The sequence below is a fragment of the Oncorhynchus masou genome, chromosome 9 (genome assembly GCF_036934945.1).
Source record: "Oncorhynchus masou masou isolate Uvic2021 chromosome 9, UVic_Omas_1.1, whole genome shotgun sequence".
NCBI classification, from domain to species: Eukaryota; Metazoa; Chordata; class Actinopteri; order Salmoniformes; family Salmonidae; genus Oncorhynchus; species Oncorhynchus masou.
The window spans coordinates 18674624-18702354 of record NC_088220.1 but is presented as its reverse complement, the minus strand read 5'-3'; the positions used below and the strand labels follow the sequence as shown (position 1 = coordinate 18702354).

Below are 27731 nucleotides of genomic sequence, written 5' to 3'. Positions count from 1 at the left end.
AGTGCTCCCTTCATGACCTCTCACACACAGTCTACTTTCACTTGGTTGTTGTTGGTTATTAAAGGGGATGGCTTGACTCTCTCCGCAGCGTCGTTGGAACTGTCAGGGAACAACAACGTCACAGTGCAAAGCGAGACAACTATCCGTTTGTACTCCCTCCGGAAGTTCTGGTTGAGCAGTCCATAGACGATGGCATTAAGGCAGCTGTTGAAGTAGGCCATGAAGTAGCTGAACACGAATAGCCACTCTGGAATCATGGGTATTACTGCGGCGGGGTTGACGGCCACTGCCAGTCCGATGAAGTTCAGCGGTGCCCAGCACACAGCAAACAGGACAAACACCACAAACATGGTGACAAAGTTCCTCACGTCATGCGGCGTGAGCCTCGGCCTGAACTCGGGCTTCACCCTCCGCCTCACCTGGATGACCAGGATCCAGATCCTCAGGTAGCAGTAGGTGACGATCATGATGGGCAGGATGAAGTGGAAGAAGACCACGGCGATGGTGTATGCTGAATTGGCCGACTGGACGAACGTACACGAATACACCCTGGGATCGTACTGCAGCGAGCCCACAAAGAAGTTGGGCACCAGGGCCACCACAGTCAACAGCCAGATGAGCAGGACATAACACAGGGAGTTCTTGTCACTGTACAGCTTGTGGTATTTAAGACTGTGACATATATAGCAGTAGCGGTTGATTGCGATGCCGGTGATATTGAAGATGGAGCCGATGACGCTGAGTCCCATAAGGAAGCCGCTGACCTGACAGTGAATGAAGCCCAGGTTCCAGCCGTTGTTGAAGATGGAGGAGAGGACCAGAGGGTAGGGGTAGAAGGCTACCACCAGGTCTGCTACAGCCAGGCTCACCACAAACACGTTGCCTGGAAAACAAAGGAACGCTCTGTTTATTTATTTAAAAAAAATCTGCCTAATATCCTTATCTGAAAGGATCAGCATCTTATACCCCTCGAAACCAGTACTGTTTTGATATTTCAAGAGCTGTGTACAAGTGTTGAAGTGTACATGTTGATTCCCAAAGCTTTCATTTAGGATTTGAAGGGATTTGAAATGACATAAAAAACAAATCAATGGATCATATTCCCCAGTCTATACTCCCCAATGGTAACAGGTTGACTGAAATGGAATGACCTTTACTGCTCTCTCTCTTTTAGAGGGGATTTAACCACACATGGTGCTGAATCTCTGGGAAAAGTTTATCTCCTGCTTGCCCCCCCCTCGACACACACACACACACACACACACACACACACACACACACACACACACACACACACACACACACACACACACACACACACACACACACACACACACACACACACATCATTTAAGCTATTACGATCAAATAAATGTATTAGGTTATGTCATAACTGGCACCATATTTCCTGTACCCTATTCTTTATTGGCCCTTGTCAAAAGTAGTGCACTATATAGGGAATAGGGTGCCATTTTGGACGCCACCATATTATGACCTGTCCACTGGTGACCTGGACTGGAACTTGTTTTGTTATGTCTAGCCTCATTAATGTTAATCCTGGGTAACAGTGTGCCTCTCTGTTAGCAATGGTTTGGAACCATGACGCACTGTGGGGAATACATTTATAAAAGGTCCCAAAATGTGAGGTATGCCCTAGGCCCCTTAAACTCAACTCTGGACCTCGAAGCCAGTTCCACTGCCTTTTTAATTGTTCCCTTCAAATCAGGAACTGATTTAGACCTGGGACACCAGGTGGGTGCAATAATGATCAGGTAGAACAGAAAACCAGCAGGCTCCGGACCTAGTAGGGTAAGAGTTTAGTACCCCTGGCTAGTCTTGGCTCAGGCTATTGGCTCTGTTGCAGAATTACTTGCCTTAATATAGATACTGTACTAGCTAGTCTTCATAGTGTTGAGAACTGTTATGACCAGTCTGTGGTGACTAGTCTGTGGTGACCAGCATGTGGTGACCAGCTTACAGGAATGTCTCTTCTTTGAGCCACTCCACTTATTCATTGTGGTTTCAAAAACAACAATGTTCATTTGTTCAAGTAGGACTAACTAGATCTCCGACCTACAACTTATGATATAAGAATATGACATATTTTTGGAAATCGAACTCAAATGTTACTGCTGGCAATGTCATAAGAATCTTCCCTACCACCCCCCCCCATAGAGGCCATAAATCAATAAATCATGCACTATGGTTATATTCATAGAATGTGCAATGTAGGTCAAGTTACCAAAAATGCAAACATTTAGTATGGTGGAAAGGGTCCACCCTGATGGTCATTGTAAAGCAATGCATTTCCTTCTCCATCTACATTACCTTGCATGCATCCTCCTATGCACCATTGAGCTCATCATTTACAATTGGAAAAGTAAATGGGAAAATGAGTTTGAAGTTTCCTCACCTGTCTGTTGTTTTTGCTTTTTTTTTTACTCCATCACTTGAAAGCCCTGATCTCTAAAATAAATGCAATATGTCAGGCTTGAAAATTCGTTCAGCCATTTTGGCACATTGACTCTCAACCCAAAGCACACTCCACTGGTTTCTAGTGGTAAGAAATGTCATATGATCACCTTTTGCCATCTAGTGGACGATCTGGGAATCAGTTGGGGGATATAATTACATCAATGATAGGTAGAATAGGTATTTCAGCTTTCTCCTCATGTGTATATCATTCCTGTAAGATGACAAATGAAGGCATGGCATGTTGGACAGGCCTTGCACTTTTAAAATTCATCTTCCTATGTGAATTTGTGCATGTTTTGAGCATCACCATCATCCCCCACATTCACCCACCGACATCAACACCCACATCAACACGTGCATCAACCATCCCACATCAGACCTCCCACTTCAACCACCGCATCAAACCCCACAGCAAGACCCCCACATCAACCCCCAAACAACCCCCAACATCAAACCCCCACGTCAACCCCCACATCAACACCAAAGCTCCACATATCAAGCCCCATATTCATTTCCCCAATCAACACCCACATCAAACCCCAAATAAACCCCCCACATCAACTCACATATCAACCCCAGACATCAACCCCCACATTGACATCAAAGCTCCACATATCAACCCCCACATCAACCACTAAACATCAACCCCCATATCAACTCCCATACCTAAACCGCCCCCACATCAACCCCTCCACATCAACCCCCACATCACTCCCCTACATCAACCCCCTATCAACCCATCTACATCAGCCCCCACATCAACCCCCCAAATAATCCCCACACATCAACGCCCACATCAACCCCCAAATCCCCCCTCCAACATCCACCCCCCCCCCATCAACACCCCAAATTCAGCCCCCACATCAATTCCCCAAATCAACCCCACCACATCAACCCACACATCAACCCCCCAAATAAACCCTCCCACATCAACCCCCACATCAACCCTCTCCACATCAACCCCCACAACAAGCCCCTCCACAACAGTCCCCACATCAACCTTCTCCACATCACCCCCCACACCTCAACCCCCTCATCAACCCCTCCACATAAATGCCCCCAACATCAACCCCCCACATCAATACAATACTTTGTAGCGCCACCTTTTGCTGCGATTACAGCTGTAAGTCGCTTGGGGTATGTCTATCAGTTTTGCACATCGAGAGACTGAAATTTTTTCCAATTCCTCCTTACAAAACAGCTCGAGCTCAGTGAGGTTGGATGGAGAGCATTTGTGAGTTTTCAGTTCTTTCCACAGATTCTCGATTGGATTCAGGTCTGGACATTGACTTGGCCATTCTAACACCTGGATATGTTTATTTTTTAACCATTCCATTGTAGATTTTGCTTTATGTTTTGGATCATTGTCTTGTTGGAAGACAAATCTCCGTCCCAGTCTCAGGTCTTTTGCAGACTCCATCAGGTTTTCTTCCAGAATGGTCCTGTATTTGGCTCCATCCATCTTCTCATCAATTTTAACCATCTTCCCTGTCCCTGCTGAAGAAAAGCAGGCCCAAACCATGATGCTGCCACCACCATGTTTGACAGTGGAGATGGTATGTTCAGGGTGATGAGCTGTGTTGCTTTTACGCCAAACATAACGTTTTGCATTGTTGCCAAAAAGTTCAATTTTGGTTTCATCTGACCAGAGCACCTTCTTCCACATGTTTGGTGTGTCTCCCAGGTGGCTTGTGGCTAACTTTAAATGACACTTTTTATGGATATCTTTAAGAAATGGCTTTCTTCTTGCCACTCTTCCATAAAGGCCAGATTTGTGCAATATACGACTGATTGTTGTCCTATGGACAGAGTCTCCCACCTCAGCTGTAGATCTCTGCAGTTCATCCAGAGTGATCATGGGCCTCTTGGCTGCATCTCTGATCAGTCTTCTCCTTGTATGAGCTGAAAGTTTAGAGGGACGGCCAGGTCTTGGTAGATTTGCAGTGGTCTGATACTCCTTCCATTTCAATATTATCGCTTGCACAGTGCTCCTTGGGATGTTTAAAGCTTGGGAAATCTTTTTGTATCCAAATCCGGCTTTAAACTTCTTCACAACAGTATCTCGGACCTGCCTGGTGTGTTCCTTGTTCTTCATTATGCTCTCTGTGCTTTTAACGGACCTCTGAGACTATCACAGTGCAGGTGCATTTATACGGAGACTTGATTACACACAGGTGGATTGTATTTATCATCATTAGTCATTTAGGTCAACATTGGATCATTCAGAGATCCTCACTGAACTTCTGGAGAGAGTTTGCTGCACTGAAAGTAAAGGGGCTGAATAATTTTGCACGCCCAATTTTTCAGTTTTTGATTTGTTAAAAAAGTTTGAAATATCCAATAAATGTCGTTCCACTTCATGATTGTGTCCCACTTGTTGTTGATTCTTCACAAAAAAATAAAATTTTATATCTTTATGTTTGAAGCCTGAAATGTGGCAAAAGGTTGCAAAGTTCAAGGGGGCCGAATACTTTCGCAAGGCACTGTACAAATCTGTCATCTGCCCCTGAACAGGCAGTTAACCCACTGTTCCTAGGCCGTCATTGAAAATAAGAATTTGTTCTTAACTGACTTGCCTGGTTAAATAAAGGTAAAAAAAACAAAAAACACCCCCACATAAAAACCCCCAAAATCACCCCCCCACACATCAACTCCCCCACACCAACCCCTTCAAATCAACCCCCCACATCAATCGCCACCAACATCAACCTCCACACCAACCACCATATCAACCCCCCCACATCAACCCCACACCAATCCCCCCACCTCAGCCCCCACATCAACCCCTCCACAGAAACGCCCCCAACATCAACCTCCACACCAACCACCATATCACCCCCCCACATCAACCCTGCTACATCTACCACTCCACATCAACTCCTTCATATCAACCCCCCACATAAAACCCCCTCATCAAGCCCCCCACATCAACCCTGCTACATCTACCACTTCATATCAACCCCCCAACATCAACCCCCCACCTCAGCCCCCTCATCAACCTCCACATCAACCCCCCACGTTATCCCCCCACATCAACCCTGCTACATCTACCACTCCCCATCAACCCCCTACCTCAGCCCCCTCATCAACCCCCCACATCAACCCCCACATCAACCCCCCCACATCACCCCTGCTACATCTACCACTCCCCATCAACCCCCACATCAACCCCTACCTCAGCCCCCTCATCACCCCCCCCACATCAACCCACCACATCAACCTCCACATTAACCAATAACATCAACCCCCCCACATCAGCCCTGCTACATATACCACTCCACGTCAACCTCCCCACATCAACCCGTCCCACATCAACCCCCCCACATCAACTCCCCCACATCAACACTGCTACATCAACCACTCCATATCAAGCCCCCCACATAATTGTGTGTTCATTTTTTTTTACACCTGTCAGCAACGGGTGTGGCTGAAATAGCCGAATCCACTAATTTGAAAGTGTGTCCACATACAAATATATATAAACACACTCATCATTTGAACTACTGGTCATCTCTGTTTCATGCTCTACCATGATGAAGAAGACTCATACTCTCAAACATCAACAGGCCGAAAACAGATACCATGATAATAACTCTGCAGTTGCTTTGCTACAGATACAGTAAATAACAAAATATTTCTACAACATGATAAAACAAGTGGCATGATACAGAATATGATGTCTTCGAACCTCCTATGGAGACAATCTAGATGTCTTTTCCCTAAAATTCATGAGGGATTGTTTTGTTTGGAAATAATCATTCAATATTTGATATCTTTATGACACATTACTTTGGAAAGAATCATTAAATGTTTTACATCTTCATGATAAATTATATAAATTGGATTTAATGATCAGTTGTCCTCATTTGACAACCTCTTTTTGACGCTGCAATGAAAGTGAGTGAAAGAGAGGCTTAAGGGCTGGGTTCAATCTGTACCGCGGAAGTATCGCTTAAGATGTGCATTAAAATGTCATGGTAATTTCTGATTAAGTCGACATATGCAGTGTTTACTGTGATAGCAGTCTCCGCAAACGTGGGATCATTGCCTTTACATTTAAATCGAGCTTTTACAGGGATAAACAAACATAACAAAAATATACAGAAATAAAAACAACAAGAAATGAAGAAATGTTGGAAACAGTATTTATATACAAAGTACAAAATCCAATGGCAAAATTGATGGAATTGCAAGAAATTAACACCCATAATAACAAAGCAAAAACAGTTATTCATACATTTTTGCACAGTCATAAAAACAGTCATAAAAAAAGAAAACAGAAATTTACATTTACATAAGTATTTAGACCCTTTACTCAGTACTTTGTTGAAGCACCTTTGGCAGGGATTACAGCCTCAAGTCTTCTTGGGTATGACGCTGCAAGCTTGACACACCTGCATTTGGTGGGTTTCTCCCATTCTTCTCTGCAGATCCTCTAAGCTCTGTCAGGCTGGATGGGGCATGTCGCTGCACAGCTATTTTCAGGTCTCTCCAGAAATGTTCGATCAGGTTCAAGTCCAGGCTCTGGCTGGGCCACTCAAAGACAGAGACTTGTTCCAAAGCCGCTCCTGCATTGTCTTGGCTGTGTGTTTAGGTTTGTTGTCCTTATGGAAGGTGAACCTTCCAACACCCCAGTCTGAGGTCCTAAGAGCTCTGGAGCAGATTTTCATTAAAAAAACGGTACTTTGCTCTGTTCATCTTTCCCTTGATCCTGTCTAGTCTCCCAGTTCTGGCTGCTGAAAAACATCCCCACAGCATGATGCTGACACCACCATGCTTCACCTTAGGGATGGTGCCATGTTTCCTCCAGACCTACCGCTTTGCATCCAGGCCAAAAAGTTCAATCTTGGTTTCATCAGACTAGAGAATCTTGTTTCTCATGGTCTGAGAGTCTTTAGGTGCCTTTTGGCTAACTCCAAGCGTGCTGTCATGTTCCTTTTACTGAGGAGTGTCTTCTGTCTGGCCACTCTACCATAATGGCCTGAATGGTGGAGTGCTTCAGAGATGGTTGTCCTTCTGGAAGGTTCTCCCATCACCCCAAAGGAACTCTGGAGCTTTGTCAGAGTGACCATCGGGTTCCTGGTCACCTCCCTGACCAAGGCCCTTCTCTCCCTGATTGCTCAGTTTGGCCAGGCAGCCAGCTCTAGGAAGAGTCTTGGTGGTTCCAAACATTCCTCCATTTAAGAATGAAAAAGGCCACTGTGTTCTTGGGGTCCTTCAATGCTGCAGAAGTTTTTGGTACCCTTCCCCAGATCTGTGCCTCAACACAACCCTGTCTCGGAGCTCTACCTTCAACCTCATTGCTTGGTTTTTGCTCTGACATGCACTGTGAGACCTTATATAGACAGGTGTGTGCCTTTCTAAATCATGTCCAATCAATTGAATTTACCACCGGTGGACTCCCAAGTTGTAGAAACAACTCAAGGATGATCAATGGGAACAGGATGCACCTGAGTTCAATTTCGAGTGTCATAGCAAAGGGTCTGAATACTTATGTAAATAAGGTATTTCTGTTTTTTATTTGTAATGAATTTGCAAAAAAATGACTGTTTTTGCTTTGTCATTATGGGGTATTGTGTGTAGATTGTTGAGTAAAATTCTTTACTTATTAATCATTTTTAGAATAAGGCTGTAAAGTAACAAAATGTGGAAAAGGGGAAGGGGTCTGAAAATTTTCTGAATACACTGTAAATATGTGAATGGTGTGAATGGATAGTACGTGCACTATGGGAATAGAAAATGTGTTTACAGCAGTAGTTATATAATATGAACCTTGACTAGAATACAGTATATACATATGAAATGGGTAAAACAGTATGTAAACATTATTAAAGTGACCAGTGTTCCATGACTATGTACATAAGGCAGCAGTCTCTAAGGTACAGGGTAGAGTACCTGGTGTTAGCCTGCTAGTAACAGTGTCTAAGGTTCAGGGCAGGGTGCTGGGCCGAGGCTGACTAGTGATGACTATTTGACAGTCTGGTGGCCTGGAGATAGAAGCTGTTTTTCAGTCTCTTAGTCCCAGCTTTGATGCACCTGTATTGTCTCCGCCTTCTAGATGGTAACGGGGTGAACAGGCCGTGGCTCTGGAGGCTGAGGTCCTTGATGATCTTCTTGGCTTTCCTGTGACACTGGGTGCTGTAGTTCGGCAGGTTGCCCCCGGTGATGCATTGGTTGTGACCGCACCACTCCCTAGAGAGCCCTGCGGTTGCGGGTGGTGCAGTTGCCATACCATGCCGTGCTACAGGATCTGTAGAAGTTTGTGAGGGTCTTAGAAGATGTCCAGCAGAACAGCAGTAATCTCGTCTACATAACAATGACTCTCAACATTCAGCAGAGCCTAAATCATTCATTTGGATATTCAGTACCAGACAAAAGTTTGGAAACACCTACTCATTCAAGGGTTTTTCTTTATGCCAAGAGTGTGCAAGCTGTCATCAAGGCAAAGGGTGGCTACTTTGAAGAATCTCAATATATAAAATATATTTAGATTTGTTTAAGACTTTTTTGGTTACTACATGATTCCATATGTGTTATTTCATAGTTTTGACGTCTTCACTATTATTCTACAATGTAGAAAAAAGTAAAAGAAAAGAAAAACCCTTGAATGAGTCGGTGTGTCCAAACTGTTGACTGCTACTGTACATGTTATTCAATCGTTGCACCCACACTGCCCGCGCACGTCAACGAGCATCTGCGTAGCCAGGCACTAAAATAGAACTTGGTTCTTTTTGTGATGCTTGACGCGCTGCAAGTCCCGCCTCTCCCATCTTCTCATTGGGTTTCAGGAGCATATACCCACATGGGTGATTGAAAGATGAAGTGAGGTTCATACTCAGTCCAGTTGGTGGTGGTAATGCACCTTAAAGTTGGTTGCCAACCGCCATATAACGTCCAAAGAAGAAGAAGACTGAAGGAGGAGAGACGACCAGAAACAAACTCGGTTTACCCTTTTATCTGTGGATTCATTGTCGGAGTAAAGGACCTTGTGCATTTCAGGTATTATAACAACCCAATGTTTATATCCCAGGACAAATTAGCTAGCAACAGCAAGCTAGCTTGCTAAATTGTTATAAATGTTTAATGCTTTTCGACCTGTCCGCAAATTAATACAATTGGTTCAGAGTTCGCTGTTATATTTCAACATGCGTGTCCTGATCACATCTGGTGTGGGTGGACAAAATCCACATGCGCGCAATGACGCACGTGACGCACGTGGACACGTGCGCAAGCAGTCTGGTCAGCATGTTAGCCTCAACAGTTTTGGCTCCAGGACACTGCAGGCTTGCCAGACTAATCATAATGCATTGTATCCCTAACAGATGCATCACATACACTGTACTTAACTACTTCCTTGTTCTTCTTGTACTGCAGAGACAAGATAGTTCATAGATTAAAGTCATGAAACGTTTTTTGGGTAAATTTCCTTAAAAAAAAAACAGGAACAATAATAAGAAATCAATAGTAGTCGGACAAAAATGATAATCTATAATAATCATACCGAATAAGATGCAACAGTTTGACAGAGAGCTCAACAGGCCATGTGAGTGTGGAATGGAAACAAGGATTCTAGGTCCTCCACTGTAATAGAGGTGGCATGGTGCTGGAGTCCCACTCCAATCACATCAAGTGGAGCTGGAGTCCCACTCTATTTAACATAAACTGTAGATGTGTAATGTGTAACAGAGTTCCCCTTGAATGAGCAGTGAGCTTCAGTTGATATGACTGCCCCAGGCACCCAATTCACATCAGACCCACTAAGAGAGACTGTGAGAGAAGAAAGCAGTAGAGAACAGCTCTACTCTACACTGCTCTGCTCTACTCTACTCTACACTACTCTATGCTCTACTCTGCTGCACTTTACACTACTCTGCTCTACACTACTCTGTTCTATTCTGCACTACACTACTCTGCTCTACACTACTCTGCTCTACACTACTCTGCTCTACACTACTCTGCTCTACACTACTCTATGCTCTACTCTGCTGCACTTTACACTACTCTGCTCTACACTACTCTGTTCTATTCTGCACTACACTACTCTGCTCTACACTACTCTGCTCTACACTACTCTACACTACTCTGTTCTATTCTGCACTACACTACTCTGCTCTACACTACTCTGCTCTACACTACTCTATGCTCTACTCTGCTGTACTCTACTCTGCTCTATTCTGCCCTACACTACTCTGCTCTACACTACTCTGCTCTACACTACTCTGCTCTACTCTGCGCTCTACTCTGCTGTACTTTACTCTACACTACTCTGCTCTGCTCTATTCTGCTCTACACTACTCTGCTCTACACTACTCTATGCTCTACTCTGCTGTACTCTACTCTGCTCTATTCTGCCCTACACTACTCTGCTCTATTCTGCTCTACACTACTCTGCTCTACACTACTCTGCTCTACACTACTCTGCTCTACTCTGCTCTACACTACTCTACTCTACTTTTCTCTGCTCTACACTACACTACTCTACTTTTCTCTGCTCTACTCAGATACTTTTGTGTTTTGTTGTTTTGCTCAGTGCAAAACAAAACAGATGCTCAGTTCTGCTATCTTGATCTCAAATGACATGTAACATTTCCAAGGTCTCTCCCTTGGTTGTGGCACTGTATACAGAGGAGCAGCAGAACCTTAAGCTGCATATTAGTTCCATAAGCGGACGGTGGGTGAGGTGAGCTGATGCACTGGTTATTGTCAGAGTGACGCTGTAGTTACCCAGGGTGTGTTAAGATCATTCTCACCAAGCAGCCCATGCTGACTAATGCAAACAGACAGTGGTGGCACAGTATACAGAGTCTCACGAGCTTCATTTGTTTAATAGAAAAAAGAGACAGCGTGGGGCGCGGGCGGAGCAACTGTGGCGTGTCATTCAGGAACAATGAGAGTGCAATTAGGTTCTAAATACATGCTTGGTTGGGGCTTTGTTGGAGATATTATGTGGCTGTGGCAGGGTGTGTGTTTTGAGTCTAATGGGAGGGAGTGTCTGCTCTGGTCATTACGTATTCCTCTGTGGACCAGGGGGACAGTTTCACAGCACACTGGACAAACAGAATGAACAGGAGGCTAATGGGAGTGTTGGTGGGGAGGGGGGCCCCAGAACATACAGTAGATACTGGAGGAAGAGATGGTGGTGGAGACAGAACGATAGCGGTACGTACCAACTACCTTATATGGTGGATCTTTAGAATGAAACATCACAGGCCAAAGTAAAGATAGTGCCTAAAAAAAGAAAAACAAAGGCCTACTCATCCTGAGAAAATAACATTGTCTTATAAAAGGTCTCATTCAGTTAATGAAGTGTAGCTGTCCAGATGGGAAATACTGCTAGACCTTACCTCCAAGTCTAATGTCACATGGCCACGGGATCGATGAATGGATCAATGAAATACATGCAAAGACACAATAACAAAACCATAATGACCTCTACCACTCCTTGTCTCTCATATGCAGAGAAAGAGAGAGAATTTGTGAATTTTTATGAGGATCCCCATTAGCTAATGCCTTAACGTTAGCTAATCTTCCTGGGGTCCAACACCAATTAATAAGACATTACAAACAATTACAAATTATGACTTTACAAACATTTAACAAGTAGACAATACAGACAATTAAAATACCTGACAGGAAACACATTTAACATTCAGTTGATACTTTCTATTTCCTGTCCAGTCATATGGTCTGTCTCATTAGATGTTCTTTCTATTTCCTGTCCAGTCATATGGTCTGTCTCATTAGATGTTCTTTCTATTTCCTGTCCAGTCATATGGTCTGTCTCATTAGATGTTCTTTCTCATTAGTCATATTCTGTCTCATTAGATGTTATTTCTATTTCCTGCCCAGTAATATGGTCTGTCTCATTAGATGTTATATCTATTTCCTGCCCAGTCATATGGTCTGTCTCATTAGATGTTATTTCTATTTCCTGCCCAGTCATATGGTCTGTCTCATTAGATGTTATTTCTATTTCCTGCCCAGTCATATGGTCTGTCTCATTAGATGTTATTTCTATTTCCTGCCCAGTCATATGGTCTATCTCATTAGATGTTCTTTTATTTTTTTCTTAATGGTTGATGTACTTTTTTACCTGAGAAATATGGATTGGTAAAGAGTTCCATTCAGCTATGGCTCTATATAAAACTGTAGATTTAAGATGATTTGTCCTTGGCTTGGGTTGTCTTAGATGCCCTTTACCTGTCTGGTTTGGTGGTTATGCATGTTTATTTTTTTTATTTAACCTTTATACAGATAGAGCAATGAAGAGCTAATCTGGCAGCCCTGTTTCGGGAGATTTTGAGTTTTTTTTATATTTCTTTGCTGCAGATGACCATGTAACCAGACAGTACTCTAAGTGTGACAGGACCAGGGATTGACCATATAACCAGACAGTACTCTAAGTGTGACAGGACCAGGAATTAACCATATAACTAGACAGTACTCTAAGTGTGATAGGACCAGGGATTAACCATATAACTAGACAGTACTCTAAGTGTGGTAGGACCAGGGATTGACCATATAACCAGACAGTACTCTAAGTGTGATAGGACCAGGGATTGACCATATAACCAAACAGTACTCTAAGTGTGATAGGACCAGGGATTGACCATATAACCAGACAGTACTCTAAGTGTGATAGGACCAGGGATTGACCATATAACTGGACAGTACTCTAGTTGTGATAGGACCAGGGATTGACCATATAACCAGACAGTACTCTAAGTGTGATAGGACCAGGGATTAACCATATAACTAGACAGTACTCTAAGTGTGATAGGACCAGGGATTGACCATATAACCAGACAGTACTCTAAGTGTGATAGGACCAGGGATTAACCATATAACTAGACAGTACTCTAAGTGTGATAGGGCCAGGGATTGAATCACCTGATTCAATCAGTTAGATGTTACATACTCTGAACATTTTCTTGTAACAGCAATTCCCTTACCCATCTAAATAACAATATTATGTATGTGTTCTGACCATGATAAAGCTGCATCCAACATGTCAACTAGTAGTTAAATGTTTTCGTTTACTCTACATGCATTCTATTCATCAACAAATTCAATTGGGATCATCAGCAAGCAAATATCTTCAACCAAATACAATACATTTAGTTTTAGAAATGTTCAACATCAATTTGTTCATATCAACCCACCATTCTTAGTTCACTACTCAGTACATCTTTTAGCGCATTACATTCGGAAGTAATGAGGATGCATTGTAGAGTCCTCAGCATACATTACCACTCTTGCTTTGTTCATTACTGAAGGTAAATTATTAGTAAAGATAGAGTAGAGAAGTGGGCCTAGGCAGCTTCCTTGAGGAACACCGCAGTGTATATCTTTACTTTTTGAAAAGCTACCATTAAATAACAGTTTTTATCTTCTCCTGGATAGATAGAGTTCCATCCAGGATAGAGCTGCAGACTTAAAACCATAACGTTTGAGTTTATCTAGTGACAGTTTATGATCAATTACATCAAAAGCAGCACTGAAATCTAGTAACACAGCAACAACTAACTTCCTGTTATCCATACTATTTAACCAATCATCTGGCATTTGTGCTAAGGCCGTACTCGTAGAATGCCCTTCTTTGTATGCATGCTGGAAACCTGTGTCATGACTGTCCTGATCAGGTACGGTTACAGGAGACCACAACCCTACAGATTATATCTCAACCTCAACAGACCAGTGAATGCAGATTTTTATTCTTAGGTAGTGGAATAACCTTTGACTCTTTCCAGACTTCTGGGCCCACCCCATACATCAAGCACTTATTCAAAAATATAGATATTTGGTTAGCTGTAACTGTAAGCAATTTGGCGTCAAGATTATCTGTACCAGGTGACTTGTCATCGGAAAGAGACAACCGCATCCTTTCTACCTTCCCTTTCTACTTGGTGAAATTCCAACATGCATTGCCTCTCCTTCATGATATAATCTTTTATAAGGGTATATGACATGGAGCCATCAGCTGGAATCATAGCATTCCTGGACTTTTCCGCTTTGCCTGTAAAATATTAATTAAAGTAGTTTTGCGATGTCGTTTGATTTTGTAATAAATATAGCCTCTGATTCAACAAAAGAACCGGACATGTTTGAATTCCTACCCATAATCACGTTCAACGTTCTCCACAGTTCGTTTCATCACCCTTTACTTCATACATTTTAAACAAACTTAGTGACATATCAGGATCATCCTTACTACACGTTGCACATTATTAATCTCATCCACAAATGAGTCCTGATTGAACCCTCTGTAGGACCTCGCTAGATTATTTTAGGGGCAGCCTTTGTTATTTTAGTTTTCCTAGTGAGTGCAACCAAGTTATGATCACTGTAACCTAGTGCCACTGATACAGCTTTAGAACAATGTTCAGCCATGTTAGTAAAGATGTGATCGATACAAGTTGATGATGTGATACCGGACCTATTTGTGAACGTTCTGGAAAGAGAAAGGGAGAGCGAAAGAGAAAGAGAGAGAGAGACATGGGAGACAGAGAGTGATAGAGAGACAGACAAACCGAGACAGAAAAAGGAGAGGGTGAGAGAGAGAGACAGACAGAGAGGGAGAGCAAGGTGTGGAGGGAGAGACAGAGAGAGAGACAGAGAGAAAGAGCGAGGCATGGGAGAGAGAGAGGGAGACAGAGAGTGAGTGATGTGTAGGAGCGAGAGAGGAAGAGAGACAGAGACAGAGAGAGAGAGAGGTGTGGGGGATAGAGCGAGGTGTGGGAGACAGAAAGAGAGAGAGGTGTGGGGGAGAGAGAGAGGGGCGTGGGGGGAGAGAGTGGCATTGGGGGAGAGAGAGGCGTGGGGGAGAGAGAGCAGCGTGGGGGAGACAGAGTGAGGCGTGGGGGAGACAGAGTGAGGCGTGGGTGGAGAGAGAGAGTGGCGTGGGGGAGACGGAGCGAGGCGTGGGGGGATAGAGAGGCGTGGGGGAGACAGAGAGAGTGCGAGGCATGGGGGAGAGAGAAGGAGAGAGAGAGAGGGGCGTGGGGAGAGAGAGCGATGCGTGGAGAGAGAGAGAGGCGTGGGACGCAGAGAGAGAGCGAGGCGTGGGAGGCAGAGAGAGGGAGCGAGAGAGGGAGGCATTGGGAGAGAGAGCGAGGCGTGGGGAGAGAGAGGTGTGGGGAGAGAGAGCGAGGTGTGGGGAGAGAGAGGAATGGGGAGAAAGAGCTAGGTGTGGGGAGAGAGAGGTGTGGGGAGAGAGAGCGAGGTGTGGTGAGAGAGAGGCGTGGGAGGCAGAGAGAGTGAGGCGTGGGGGAGGGAGAGGGAGAGAGAGAGGCGTGGGGAGAGAGACCGAGGCGTGGGGAGAGAGAGAGGCGTGGGGGAGTGAGAGAGGCGTGGGGGAGAGAGAGAGAGAGGCATGGGGGAGAGACCGAGGCGTGGGAGAGAGACCGAGGCGTGGGAGAGAGAGAGAGAGAGAGCGAGGTGTGGGAGGCAGAGAGAGGGAGAGAGAGGGAGGCATTGGGAGAGAGAGCGAGGCTTGGGGGCGAGAGAGAGGCGTGGGGAGAGAGAGGGAGAGAGAGGGAGGCATTGGGAGAGAGAGAGAGGCGTGGGGAGAGAGAGAAGCGTGGGGAGAGAGAGAGGCGTAGGGGAGAGAGAGAGGCATGGGGAGAGAGCGAGGCGTGGCAGGCAGAGAGAGAGAGGCGTGGGGGAGAGAGAGGCGTGGGGGAGAGAGAGAGAAAGAGGCATGGGGGAGAGAGAGCGAGGCGTGGGGGGGCAGAGAGAGGGAGAGAGAGGGAGGCATTGGGAGAGAGAGCGAGGCTTGGAGGCGAGAGAGAGGCGTGGGGAGAGAGAGGGAGAGAGAGGGAGGCATTGGGAGAGAGAGAGAGGCGTGGGGAGAGAGAGAAGCGTGGGGAGAGAGAGAGGGCGTAGGGGAGAGAGAGCAAGGCGTGGGGGAGAGAGAGCGAGGCGTGGGGGAGAGAGAGCGAGGCGTGGGGGAGAGAGAGAGCGAGGCGTGGGGGAGAGAGGCGTGGGGGAGAGAGAGAGGGAGGCGTGGGAGGCAGAGAGTGAGAGGTGTGGGAGGCAGAGAGAGGCGTGGGAGGCAGAGAGAGAGGCGTGGGAGGCAGAGAGAGAGGCATGGGGGAGAGAGAGGCGTGGGGGAGAGAGAGAGGAGTGGGGGAGAGAGAGAGGCGTGTGGGAGAGAGAGAGGCGTGGGGAGAGAGGTGTGGGGAGAGAGAGAGAGGGAGGCGTGGGAGGCAGAGAGAGAAGAGCGTGGGGGAAAGAGAGAGAGGCGTGGGGGAGAGAGAGGGAGGCGTGGGGGAGAGAGAGAGGCATGGGGGAGAGACCGAGGCGTGGGAGAGAGACCGAGGCGTGGGAGAGAGACCGAGTCGTGGGAGAGAGAGAGAGAGAGAGCGAGGTGTGGGAGGCAGAGAGAGGGAGAGAGAGGGAGGCATTGGGAGAGAGAGCGAGGCTTGGGGGCGAGAGAGAGGCGTGGGGAGAGAGAGGGAGAGAGAGGGAGGCATTGGGAGAGAGAGAGGCGTGGGGAGAGAGAGAAGCGTGGGGAGAGAGAGAGGGCGTAGGGGAGAGAGAGAGGCATGGGGAGAGAGCGAGGCGTGGCAGGCAGAGAGGGAGAGGCGTGGGGGAGAGAGAGAGGCGTGGGGGAGAGAGAGAGAAAGAGGCATGGGGGAGAGAGAGCGAGGCGTGGGGGGCAGAGAGAGGGAGAGAGAGGGAGGCATTGGGAGAGCGAGGCTTGGGGGCGAGAGAGAGGCGTGGGGAGAGAGGGAGAGAGGGGAGGCATTGGGAGAGAGAGCGAGGCGTGGGGGAGAGAGAGCAAGGCGTGGGGGAGAGAGAGCGAGGCGTGGGGGAGAGAGAGCGAGGCGTGGGGGAGAGAGAGCGAGGTGTGGGGGAGAGAGAGAGCGAGGCGTGGGGGAGAGAGAGGCGTGGGGGAGAGAGAGAGAGGAGGCGTGGGAGGCAGAGAGAGAGAGGTGTGGGAGGCAGAGAGAGAGGCGTGGGAGGCAGAGAGAGAGGCGTGGGAGGCAGAGAGAGAGGCATGAGGGTGAGAGAGGCGTGGGGGAGAGAGAGAGGAGTGGGGGAGAGAGAGAGGCGTGTGGGAGAGAGAGAGGCGTGGGGGAGAGAGGTGTGGGGAGAGAGAGAGAGGGAGGCGTGGGAGGCAGAGAGAGAAGAGCGTGGGGGAGAGAGAGAGAGGCGTGGGGGAGAGAGAGAGGCGTGGGAGGCAGAGAAAGAGAGAGGCGTGGGGGAGAGAGAGGCGTGGGGAGAGAGAGAGCGGGGTGTGGGGGAGAGAGAGAGGAGTGTGGGATGCAGAGAGAGAGGCGTGGGAGGCAGAGAGAGAGAGGCGTGGGGGAGAGAGAGAGGCGTGGGGGAGAGAGAGAGGTGTGGGGGAGAGAGAAGCGTGGGGAGAGAGAGAGGCGCGTGGGAGGCAGAGAGAGAGGCGTGGGGGAGAGAGAGAGGTGTGGGGGAGAGAGAGAAGCGTGGGGAGAGAGAGAGAGGCGTGGGGAGAGAGAGAGTGTGGGGGAGAGAGAGGTGTGGGGAGAGAGAGAGAGGGAGGCGTGGGAGGCAGAGAGAGAGGGAGGCGTGGGAGGCAGAGAGAGGGGGGCATGGGGGAGAGAGAGAGGCGTGGGGGAGAGAGAGAGGCGTGGGGGAGAGAGAGAGAGGTGTGGGATGCAGAGAGAGAGGCGTGGGAGGCAGAGAGAGAGAGGCGTGGGGGAGAGAGAGAGGCGTGGGGGAGAGAGGGGGGGGGGGAGAGAGAGAAGCGTGGGGAGAGAGAGAGAGGCATTGGGAGAGAGAGGGGCGTGGGAGGCAGAGAGAGAGGCGTGGGGGAGAGAGAGGTGTGGGGGGAGAGAGAGAAGCGTGGGGAGAGAGAGGTGTGGGGGAGAGAGAGGTGTGGGGGGAGAGAGAGAGAGGGGGAGGGTGGGAGGCAGAGAGAGAGGGAGGCGTGGGAGGCAGAGAGAGGGGGCATGGGGGAGAGAGAGAGGCGTGGGGGAAAGAGAGAGAGGCGTGGGGGAGAGAGAGAGAGGTGTGGGATGCAGAGAGAGAGGCGTGGGAGGCAGAGAGAGAGAGGCGTGGGGGAGAGAGAGAGGCGTGGGGGAGAGAGAGAGGTGTGGGGGAGAGAGAGAAGCGTGGGGAGAGAGAGAGAGGCATGGGGAGAGAGAGGGGCGTGGGAGGCAGAGAGAGAGGCGTGGGGGAGAGAGAGAGGTGTGGGGGAGAGAGAGAAGCGTGGGGAGAGAGAGAGAGGCGTGGGGAGAGAGAGGTGTGGGGGAGAGAGAGGTGTGGGGAGAGAGAGAGAGGGAGAGGGCGTGGGAGGCAGAGAGAGAGGGAGGCGTGGGAGGCAGAGAGACGGGGGCGTGGGGGGAGAGAGAGAGCGTGGGGAGAGAGAGAGAGAGAGGCGTGGGGGGAGAGAGAGGTGTGGGATGCAGAGAGAGAGGCGTGGGAGGCAGAGAGAGAGAGAGGGGTGGGGGAGAGAGAGGTGTGGGGGAGAGAGAGAGGTGGGGGAGAGAGAGAAGCGTGGGGAGAGAGAGAGAGAGAGAGAGAGGCGTGGGGAGAGAGAGGGGCGGGGAGGCAGAGGGGAGAGAGGCGTGGGGGAGAGAGAGAGAGGTGTGGGGGAGAGAGAGAGGGGAGCGTGGGGAGAGAGAGAGAGGCGTGGGGAGAGAGAGAGGCGTGGGGGAGAGAGAGAGGTGTGGGGAGAGAGAGAGTGGGAGGCGTGGGAGGCAGAGAGAGAGGGAGGCGTGGGGGCAGAGAGAGGGGCGTGGGGGAGAGAGAGAGGCGTGGGGGAGAGAGAGAGGTGTGGGGAGAGAGAGAGAGGGAGGCGTGGGAGGCAGAGAGACGGGGCGTGGGGGAGAGAGAGAGGCGTGGGGGAGAGAGAGGGAGAGAGAGAGTGGGGGATGAGAGAGAGAGGCGTGGGGGAGAGAGAGAGAGGCGTGGGGGAGAGAGAGAGGCGAGAGAGAGGGAGTGGGGGAGAGAGAGAGGGGCGGGGGCAGAGAGAGAGGCGTGGGGAGAGAGAGGGGGGAGAGAGAGCGTGGGGGGAGGAGAGAGAGGGGAGAGTGGGGGGAGAGAGAGGGTGTGGGGGAGAGAGAGGAGGCGTGGGAGGCAGAGAGAGAGGGAGGCGTGGGGGCAGAGAGAGGGCGTGGGGGAGAGAGAGAGGCGTGGGGGAGAGAGAGAGAGCGTGGGGAGAGAGAGAGGTGGGGATGAGAGAGAGCGTGGGGAGAGAGAGAGGGCGTGGGGGAGAGAGAGAGCGTGGGGGAGAGAGAGAGGCGTGGGGAGAGAGAGAGGCGTGGGGGAGAGAGAGAGGCGTGGGGAGAGGAGAGGCGTGGGGGAGAGAGAGAGGTGTGGGGGAGAGAGAGAGGTGGGGAGAGGCGTGAGAGGGAGAGAGAGAGGTGGGGGAGAGAGGGAGGTGTGGGAGGCAGAGAGAGAGGGAGGCGTGGGAGGCAGAGAGAGAGGGGGCGTGGGGGAGAGAGAGAGAGCGTGGGGGAAAGAGAGAGGTGTGGGGAGAGAGAGAGAGGGAGGCGTGGGGGAGAGAGAGAGGCGTGGGGGCAGAGAGAGAGGGGCGTGGGGGAGAGAGAGAGGGAGCGTGGGAGGCAGAGAGAGAGGCGTGGGGGAGAGAGAGGTGAGGGAGGCAGAGAGAGAGGCGTGGGGGAGATAGGAGGTGAGGGAGGCAGAGAGAGGCGTGGGGGAGAGAGAGCGTGGGGGCAGAGAGAGAGGGAGGCGTGGGAGGCAGAGAGAGAGAGAGGCGTGGGGGAGAGAGAGGGGGTGGGGGAGAGAGAGAGGCGTGGGGGAGAGAGAGAGGCGTGGGGGAGAGAGAGAGGCGTGGGAGGCAGAGAGAGAGGCGTGGGAGGCAGAGAGAGGCGTGGGGAGAGAGAGAGGCATGGGGAGAGGCGTGGGGGAGAGAGAGGCGTGACGTGGGGGAGAGAGGCGTGGGGGAGAGAGAGAGAGGCAGAGAAAGAGGCGTGGGAGGCAGAGAGAGAGCGAGGCGTGGGAGGCAGAGAGAGAGGCGTGGGAGGCAGAGAGAGAGCGAGGCATGGGGGAGAGAGAAATAGGCGTGGGAGGCATAGAGAGAGCGAGGCGTGGGGGAGAGAGAGAGAGGTGTGGGGGAGAGAGAGAGGTGTGGGGGGAGAGAGAGAGGTGTGGGGAGAGAGAGAGGCGTGGGGAGAGAGAGTGGCGTGGGGAGAGAGAGAGAGAGGCGTGGGGAGAGAGAGAGTGAGGCGTGGGGAGAGAGAGCGAGGTGTGGGGAGAGAGAGAGAGCGTGGGGAGAGAGAGCGAGGTGTGGGGAGAGAGAGCGAGGTGTGGGGAGAGAGAGCGAGGTGTGGGGAGAGAGAGTCGTGGGGAGAGAGAGAGAGGCATGGGGAGAGAAAGAGAGAGAGGCATGGGAGGCAGAGAGAGGGAGGCATTGGGAGAGAGAGTGATGTGTGGGGGAGAGAGAGAGAGGTGTGGGGGAGAGAGAGAGGTGTGGGGAGAGAGAGGCGTAGGGAGAGAGAGTGAGGCATGGGGAGAGAGAGTGAGGCGTGGGGAGAGAGAGAGAGAGAGGGGTGGGAGGCAGAGAGAGGGAGGCATTGGGAGAGAGAGCGATGTGTGGGGAGAGAGAGGCGTGGGGAGAGAGACAGGGGAGTGGGGAGAGAGAGGCGTGGGAGGCAGAGAGAGGGAGGCACTGGGAGAGAGAGCGAGGCGTGGGGGAGGGAGAGAGACGTGGGGGAGAGAGAGAGAGGCGTGGGGGGAGAGGGAGAGACGTGGGTTAGGGAGAGAGATGTGAAGGAGATGTTCAAACTGTAACATTTGCAATAATTTAATTTCCAAAGCAAAGTTTTTTTAAACATGAGGCTACTACTGCACTCCCTCCTGCATTAAATTTACAAACACTTCTAAAATTGCTGACAATAATTTTTACAATATCAGAAAATATTTAGCTGACTTTAAACAGGCAATGAAATTTTCTCTGTGCTTATCAGTACGTTATATTTAAGCACTTAACTTTATGGTAATTGGCAACAATTTATATTCAGTCCAGGTAAGTACTGTATAAGCATTGGTTGCATATATATTAGGGATCATAGCATTGAACTGGACTCACCTGGTCAGTCTATGTCATGGAGAGCTGGTGTTTCAGTGTCCAGGAGTCACAGTCAGACTTAACTGCATGTAGGCTCTACAATGCATTATGCACATATACTGTATATTCTCCTAAATAAATAAACCATAAAGTGACTATATTTATATCTAAACGTTATGTTATAAAGCACTCATGAATAATCTGGAGGCTGCCATTCCCCCTTTGGTGCAGATTAAAGAATGCAATATGAATACATTTATAGATTAAACTATGACTGTACTTTGTAGCAAAGCTGATTCCCCAGGCCAGAAAATGATCAACACGAAGCCATCCTGTCTAACTGGCAGAGGAGGAGGGTACCAGAAGCTTTGGTGGTAGCACCAGCGATAACCCCTCCACGAACACGACACAAGAGAAACTATTGGCTGGGTCCAATGTTGCTTGTTATGATGTTGCTCGTTCGGAGGTCTTTATCCCTTTTTCTTTTTATGTATTATGTGTGTATTGTTATTGTATTGTTATTGTATTGTTATTGTTATCAAATTGCTATTGTTATTGTGTTGTTATTGTTATTGTTATCAAATTGCTATTGTTATTGTGGTGTTTTTGTATTGTTATTGTATTGTTATTGTGGTGTTTTTGTATTGTTATTGTATTGTTATTGTATTGTTATTGTGTTGTTATTGTGTTGTTATTGTTATTGTATTGTTATTGTGGTGTTTTTGTATTGTTATTGTATTGTTATTGTATTGTTATTGTATTGTTATTGTATTGTTATTGTGGTGTTTTTGTGTTGTTATTGTATTGTTATTGTATTGTTATTGTGGTGTTTTTGTATTGTTATTGTATTGTTATTGTATTGTTATTGTTATTGTGTTGTTATTGTATTGTTATTGTATTGCTATTGTTATTGTATTGTTATTGTAGTGTTTTGTAGTGTTATTGTTATTGTATTGTTATTGTATTGTTATTGTAGTGTTATTGTATTGTTATTGTTATTGTATTGTTATTGTATTATGTTATTGTTATTGTAGTGTTATTGTTATTGTAGTGTTATTGTATTGTTATTGTATTGTATGGTTATTGTATTGCTAGATATTGCTGAGCTACAAACATAAGCATTTTGCTGCAACTGCAATAACATGTGTACGCGACCAATACATTTAGATTTTATTGATCTGTTTGATAAGGAGCCAATTACCTGCTGCTGCTAAAAATAGTGGCCTTAAGCAGCAATAGGATTGTGTTCCGCCCATGTGGTAATCCAAGGTTCCAACAATGAAGGTTAACGCAAATGTAAAGCACTTCATGGACTAAAATAACAGCATCTCTACAGAATAAATGTTGGCTTTACAACTAGGGTTACAATCTTTCAGGAACTTTCAATAAATTACCTGGTTTACCAGAAATCAACCCACCAAGATTTCTGGAAAACCAGTGATTTTTTTGAAAGTTCTCGGAATTTTGCAACCCTACTCATGACACTTACAGCACTACAGTACCTGCACCAATACCAGTCAATGTTGCCCTTCTGCAAAGTGATTTTTAATCTAGAGGATCATTAAATTGCCACTTGAGCCTCCACAACAACACACACCTGTCTGTATAATGCAGTGTGACCGTACACAGCAGCTAGCCTGTTTCACACATCATTCATATCTTCTCTGTGATTTAGAACAGAATAAGGTTACAGTAATGAGGATAAATCTACTCTGTGATCAATGTTCCCTCTAAGCTGTCCACACGGGCGCACAGCTCCCCCGGGACTGCCGCGCAGAAGAAATATCAGCCTGCACAGAGAATTATGAGGTTGAACTTCACTTAACTTTCTAGAGTTTTCCCCATTAGTTAGCACTATCAATGTTTCCTTTTACTGTGGGAATTGTGATCGATTCAACGCAATATTAGCCACTTTCAATGCAACATACCAAAACAAAATGCCATAACCAATCAAAGCTGCAGGAGGCATATATGCAAATAGACCATTGCCATATATGGATCTGTGGCCATTCACTTTGAACTGGACTGTGTTTACAGCATAAGCATAAGAGCTGCATGTGGCCACCTGTGCACATTTCTTCATATCCTTTGCTAGTTAGTGAGTTATTAGCCCAGTTATAGATCATTTGCAATCAGCAATGGGGGAGTGATTGCTCCTTCAAGAGCACAAAACATGTTCACTTCTAGACATCTTTGAAATGCGAGTCAGGTAAAGAGGTTTTTTTTGTCTTAAAGGGGCAGTGTTGTATTTTGAGACAAGCTTGAATAAGCTAAGTAGCCAATAGGCAGAGGGTAGCATAATTTCTCTGATTCTCTGAGACAATGGTATGGGAATAATTATGCATTTTATTTTGTAAAGTGTTTCTTGCATCAAACAACAGAACAACATTGTCAGTAACCTCCTTATATGAAGAACAAGTGGATAAACAGGTTAATCTCAAGCCCTGTATGTTGTTTTTTTCAAAAGTGTCATGGAATGTTACCTGAATGATATAACAGCTATTTACATGTTAAAATGCTATGGGATGCATTTTCTCCATTGTAGGCCTACCAGCCACTCCGGCCTACCAGCCACTACATTATGATAAAATAGCTACAGTAGCCTACTTGACTACTGTTCAAACTGTAACTTAAAGCGGGTACAGCTTCAGTGTTCAAAGTAAACGCATGCTGGAAGTTGCACAGAATTTTCACACTGTTCGAGTTTGCGCTCAGCAGACCTAACATTTTCTCAGTACCAACATTTTTTTGAGGGAACATTGTCTGTGATGCTGAACAGAATGAGGTTACAGTAATGAGGATAGATTTTCTCTGTGAAGCTGAACAGAATAAAGTGACAGTAATGAGGATAGATTTTCTCTGTGAAGCTGAACAGAATGAGGTTACAGTAATGAGGATAGATTTTCTCTGTGAAGCTGAACAGAATAAAGTGACAGTAATGAGGATAGATTTTCTCTGTGAAGCTGAACAGAATAAAGTGACAGTAATGAGGATAGATTTTCTCTGTGAAGCTGAACAGAATAAAGTGACAGTACTGAGGATAGATTTTCTCTGTGAAGCTGAACAGAATGAAGTGACAGTAATGAGGATAGATTTTCTCTGTGAAGCTGAACAGAAGCAGTAATGAACAGAATAAAGTGACAGTAATGAGGATAGATTTTCTCTGTGAAGCTGAACAGAATAAAGTGACAGTAATGAGGATAGATTTTCTCTGTGATGCTGAACAGAATGAGGTTACAGTAATGAGGATAGATTTTCTCTGTGAAGCTGAACAGAATAAAGTGACCGTAATGAGGATAGATCTACTCTGTGATGCTGAACAGAATGAGGTTACAGTAATGAGGATAGATCGACTCTGTGATGCTGAACAGAATAAAGTGACAGTAATGAGGATAGATCTACTCTGTGATGCTGAACAGAATAAAGTGACAGTAATGAGGATAGATCTACTCTGTGAAGCTGAACAGAATGAGGTTACAGTAATGAGGAGAGATTGACTCCGTGATGCTGAACAGAATAAAGTGACAGTAATGAGGATAGATTTACTCCGTGATGCTGAACAGAATAAAGTGACAGTAATGAGGATAGATTTACTCCGTGATGCTGAACAGAATAAAGTGACAGTAATGCTGATAGATCGACTCTGTGATGCTGAACAGAATGAGGTTACAGTAATGAGGATAGATCTACTCTGTGATGCTGAACAGAATGAGGTTACAGTAATGAGGATAGATCGACTCTGTGATGCTGAACAGAATGAGGTTACAGTAATGAGGATAGATTTTCTCTGTGAAGGTGAACAGAATGAGGTTACAGTAATGATGATAGATTTTCTCTGTGATGTTGAACACACAGGACATCGGGCTCCCGAGTGGCACATTGGTCTAAGACACCGCATCTCAGTGCAAGACCTGCAGTACCTGGTTCGAATCTTGGCTGCATTACATCTGGCTGTGATTGAGAGTCCCATAGGGCGGTGCACAACTGGCCTGGCGTTGCCAGGGTAGGCAGTCAATATAAATAAGAATTTGTTCTTAACTGACTTGCCTAGTTCAATAAATAAACATATTTAAAACATCTGCTCTGTGATGCTGAACAGAATGAGGTTACAATAATGAGAAGAGAATGAAAGGTCACTCTGAATCAGATATCATATTAACATGGCATAAGCCATGGCAAAATGTGTAGAATTTGAGGAAAGTTGCTTTAAAACTGCAACATTTTCTCTACACCCCATTGTAAAATGTGTAGCATTGCAGGAAATTAATTTTAGAACATAGAGGACCGGGCCATTGATACGCTCCTGGTCAGAAATTCGGCCATGATTACTACAAGTTTAGATAGCTGGGGAGTCTGGATAAGAGCGTCTGCTAAATGACTTAAATGTAATGTAAATGAGACTAATTTACCAATCTAATTTTTTTTGCTGACATGGGCTAATTGAGTATAACACGAGGAACACTGCTGATGAAATTGCACCTTATGTATTCTACTATTCTCACGCTCAACAGACCCCGACTGAGTTCCTAAGTGAGGGTCTATCGAGGGCCCTCTGCGACCGCCTATGTCGCTTATGCCCAGGGCCAGCAAGGCAGGACATCCACAGGACATCTCTGTGGCTTGTACTTATGCAGAATACAGATGTAGGATCTTAATTTGAGCCAGTTTGCTAAAGCAAGAAAATAATCCTGCAGCAAAAGGAAGTGTGGGTTATGTGAATTATAATGAATTTACGAAGAATGTAGCAAACCCAACAAAAGAGTAAGAGAAAATCATGTCTGAAATATCAAAGGGGAAATTACAAACTTCAGAAGCCTTTTTAAACCTTAAATACACTACAAGTTTTACATTTCCTGCATTACAGGAAAGTTATCCTGCAACAGGGTGATGCAACCAAGAAATGAAGATAGACTAATAAGTTTAATTTTGTTGTAAAAGACTACAGCAAATGGCAGCATGCTTTTCAAAATACATACGTTTTATTGGGTTAGGCTACTTTGACTTACCTGCGTTTCTGAGTTTTTTGTTTCTGTACACGGAGATAATGACCAAGAGGTTGCCCAAAATATCTACGACAATGGTGAAAATCAGAAAGCATCCCAAAGTTGTCGCAACCCATGGAGGGCGATTCAGGTTAGTGTCGTTGGGGGCCACTGAAGAACCGTTCGTCAGACCGCTTTCATTTCTTATCATTTTATCGTATCTCTTCACCTTCTCTCAGTCTCGTAATACATCTCAGGTTTGCGCTCCATAGTAGCCGTCTTTGCGCAGCTGAAACTTCTATTTCACCTGTTGTAGCTTGGTCCTCTTCTGAGTGCCCAAGTTCAATTATTCTGCCACGACACGCAGCTACACTTTTATAGCCCTGCATCGTCTTCCATCACTTTGCGCGTCTGTCACATTCCGCGGCAACTTCAGTGCCGGATTCCAAGACTAAACTGTAGCCTAAGTGATGAAAATACTGACACCTAGTGGTCAAACGTGGTAAGCACTTCTCCACTCCATGTTTGACTGCTGGTGCGCAATTCATATCAAGTCTTCACGACGCTTTTCACTCGCACGAGTCTATAACCTATTAATGTGTTCATAAATTACTGTCAGTCATTCATGCTTTATTTATACCAAACCATAGATTTTATTAGAAGAGTGTATTACACTGTATTTATACTATCGTTTCCTTCTGTAATCTGCAGTGACCCTTTATTTTATAAAACCCCGCCACTGTTTCGGTAAACAGCTGAGGAATAGGGCTGGGGAAATGTGACCCCTTATCCAATTCATAGACAGCGCTATGGATGCAAGGACGGACTGTCCATTACATCACAATTATAGTCTTAACCGTGTTTTGTGGGTATACAGTGATGGTTGACTTTACAATAACATTGCTTACAAACAGAATAATAAAACAACGTAATATGTTAGGTTCTGATGGGGTAAGACAGTTGAACTGATCTCATGAGGTTAAGTTTGATTCTTCAAGAATATATGGCTATACAGAACACAGCGTACAAAACATTATGAACACGGACATGGACTGACCAGGTGAACCCAGAAGAAAGCTATGATCCCTTATTGATGTAACTTGTTAAATCCACTTCAACCAGTGTAGTTGAAGGGTAGGCGACAGGTTAAAGAAGGTTTTTATGCTTTGTGACAATTGAGACGTGGATTGTGTATATGTGCCACTCAGAGGGTGAATGGGTGTGTTAGTAGATGCCAGGCTCACCAGTTTGAGTGCGTCAAGAAC

General features: G+C 46.8%; 1 protein-coding gene across 1 annotated transcript; it reads right to left on the bottom strand.

Annotated features, from left to right (window-relative positions):
- On the bottom strand, window positions 1-27731 carry mtnr1ab (melatonin receptor 1A b). Its single transcript, XM_064972807.1, has 2 exons — window positions 26491-27731; window positions 1-883 (listed from the first exon to the last, which is right to left on the bottom strand). Exons 1-2 carry the CDS (start codon window positions 26675-26677, stop codon window positions 21-23), a joined length of 1050 nt encoding a protein of 349 aa, XP_064828879.1. The 5' UTR covers window positions 26678-27731; the 3' UTR covers window positions 1-20.

Bases quoted from the DNA above. Each gene is read 5' to 3' on its own strand.
- mtnr1ab (XM_064972807.1), bottom strand. From the start codon at position 26,677: ATGATAAGAAATGAAAGCGGTCTGACGAACGGTTCTTCAGTGGCCCCC. The intron at 884-26,490 runs GTAAGTCAAAGT...TTTGTTTTCCAG, and splicing joins CAAAAAACTCAGAAACGCAG to GCAACGTGTTTGTGGTGAGC.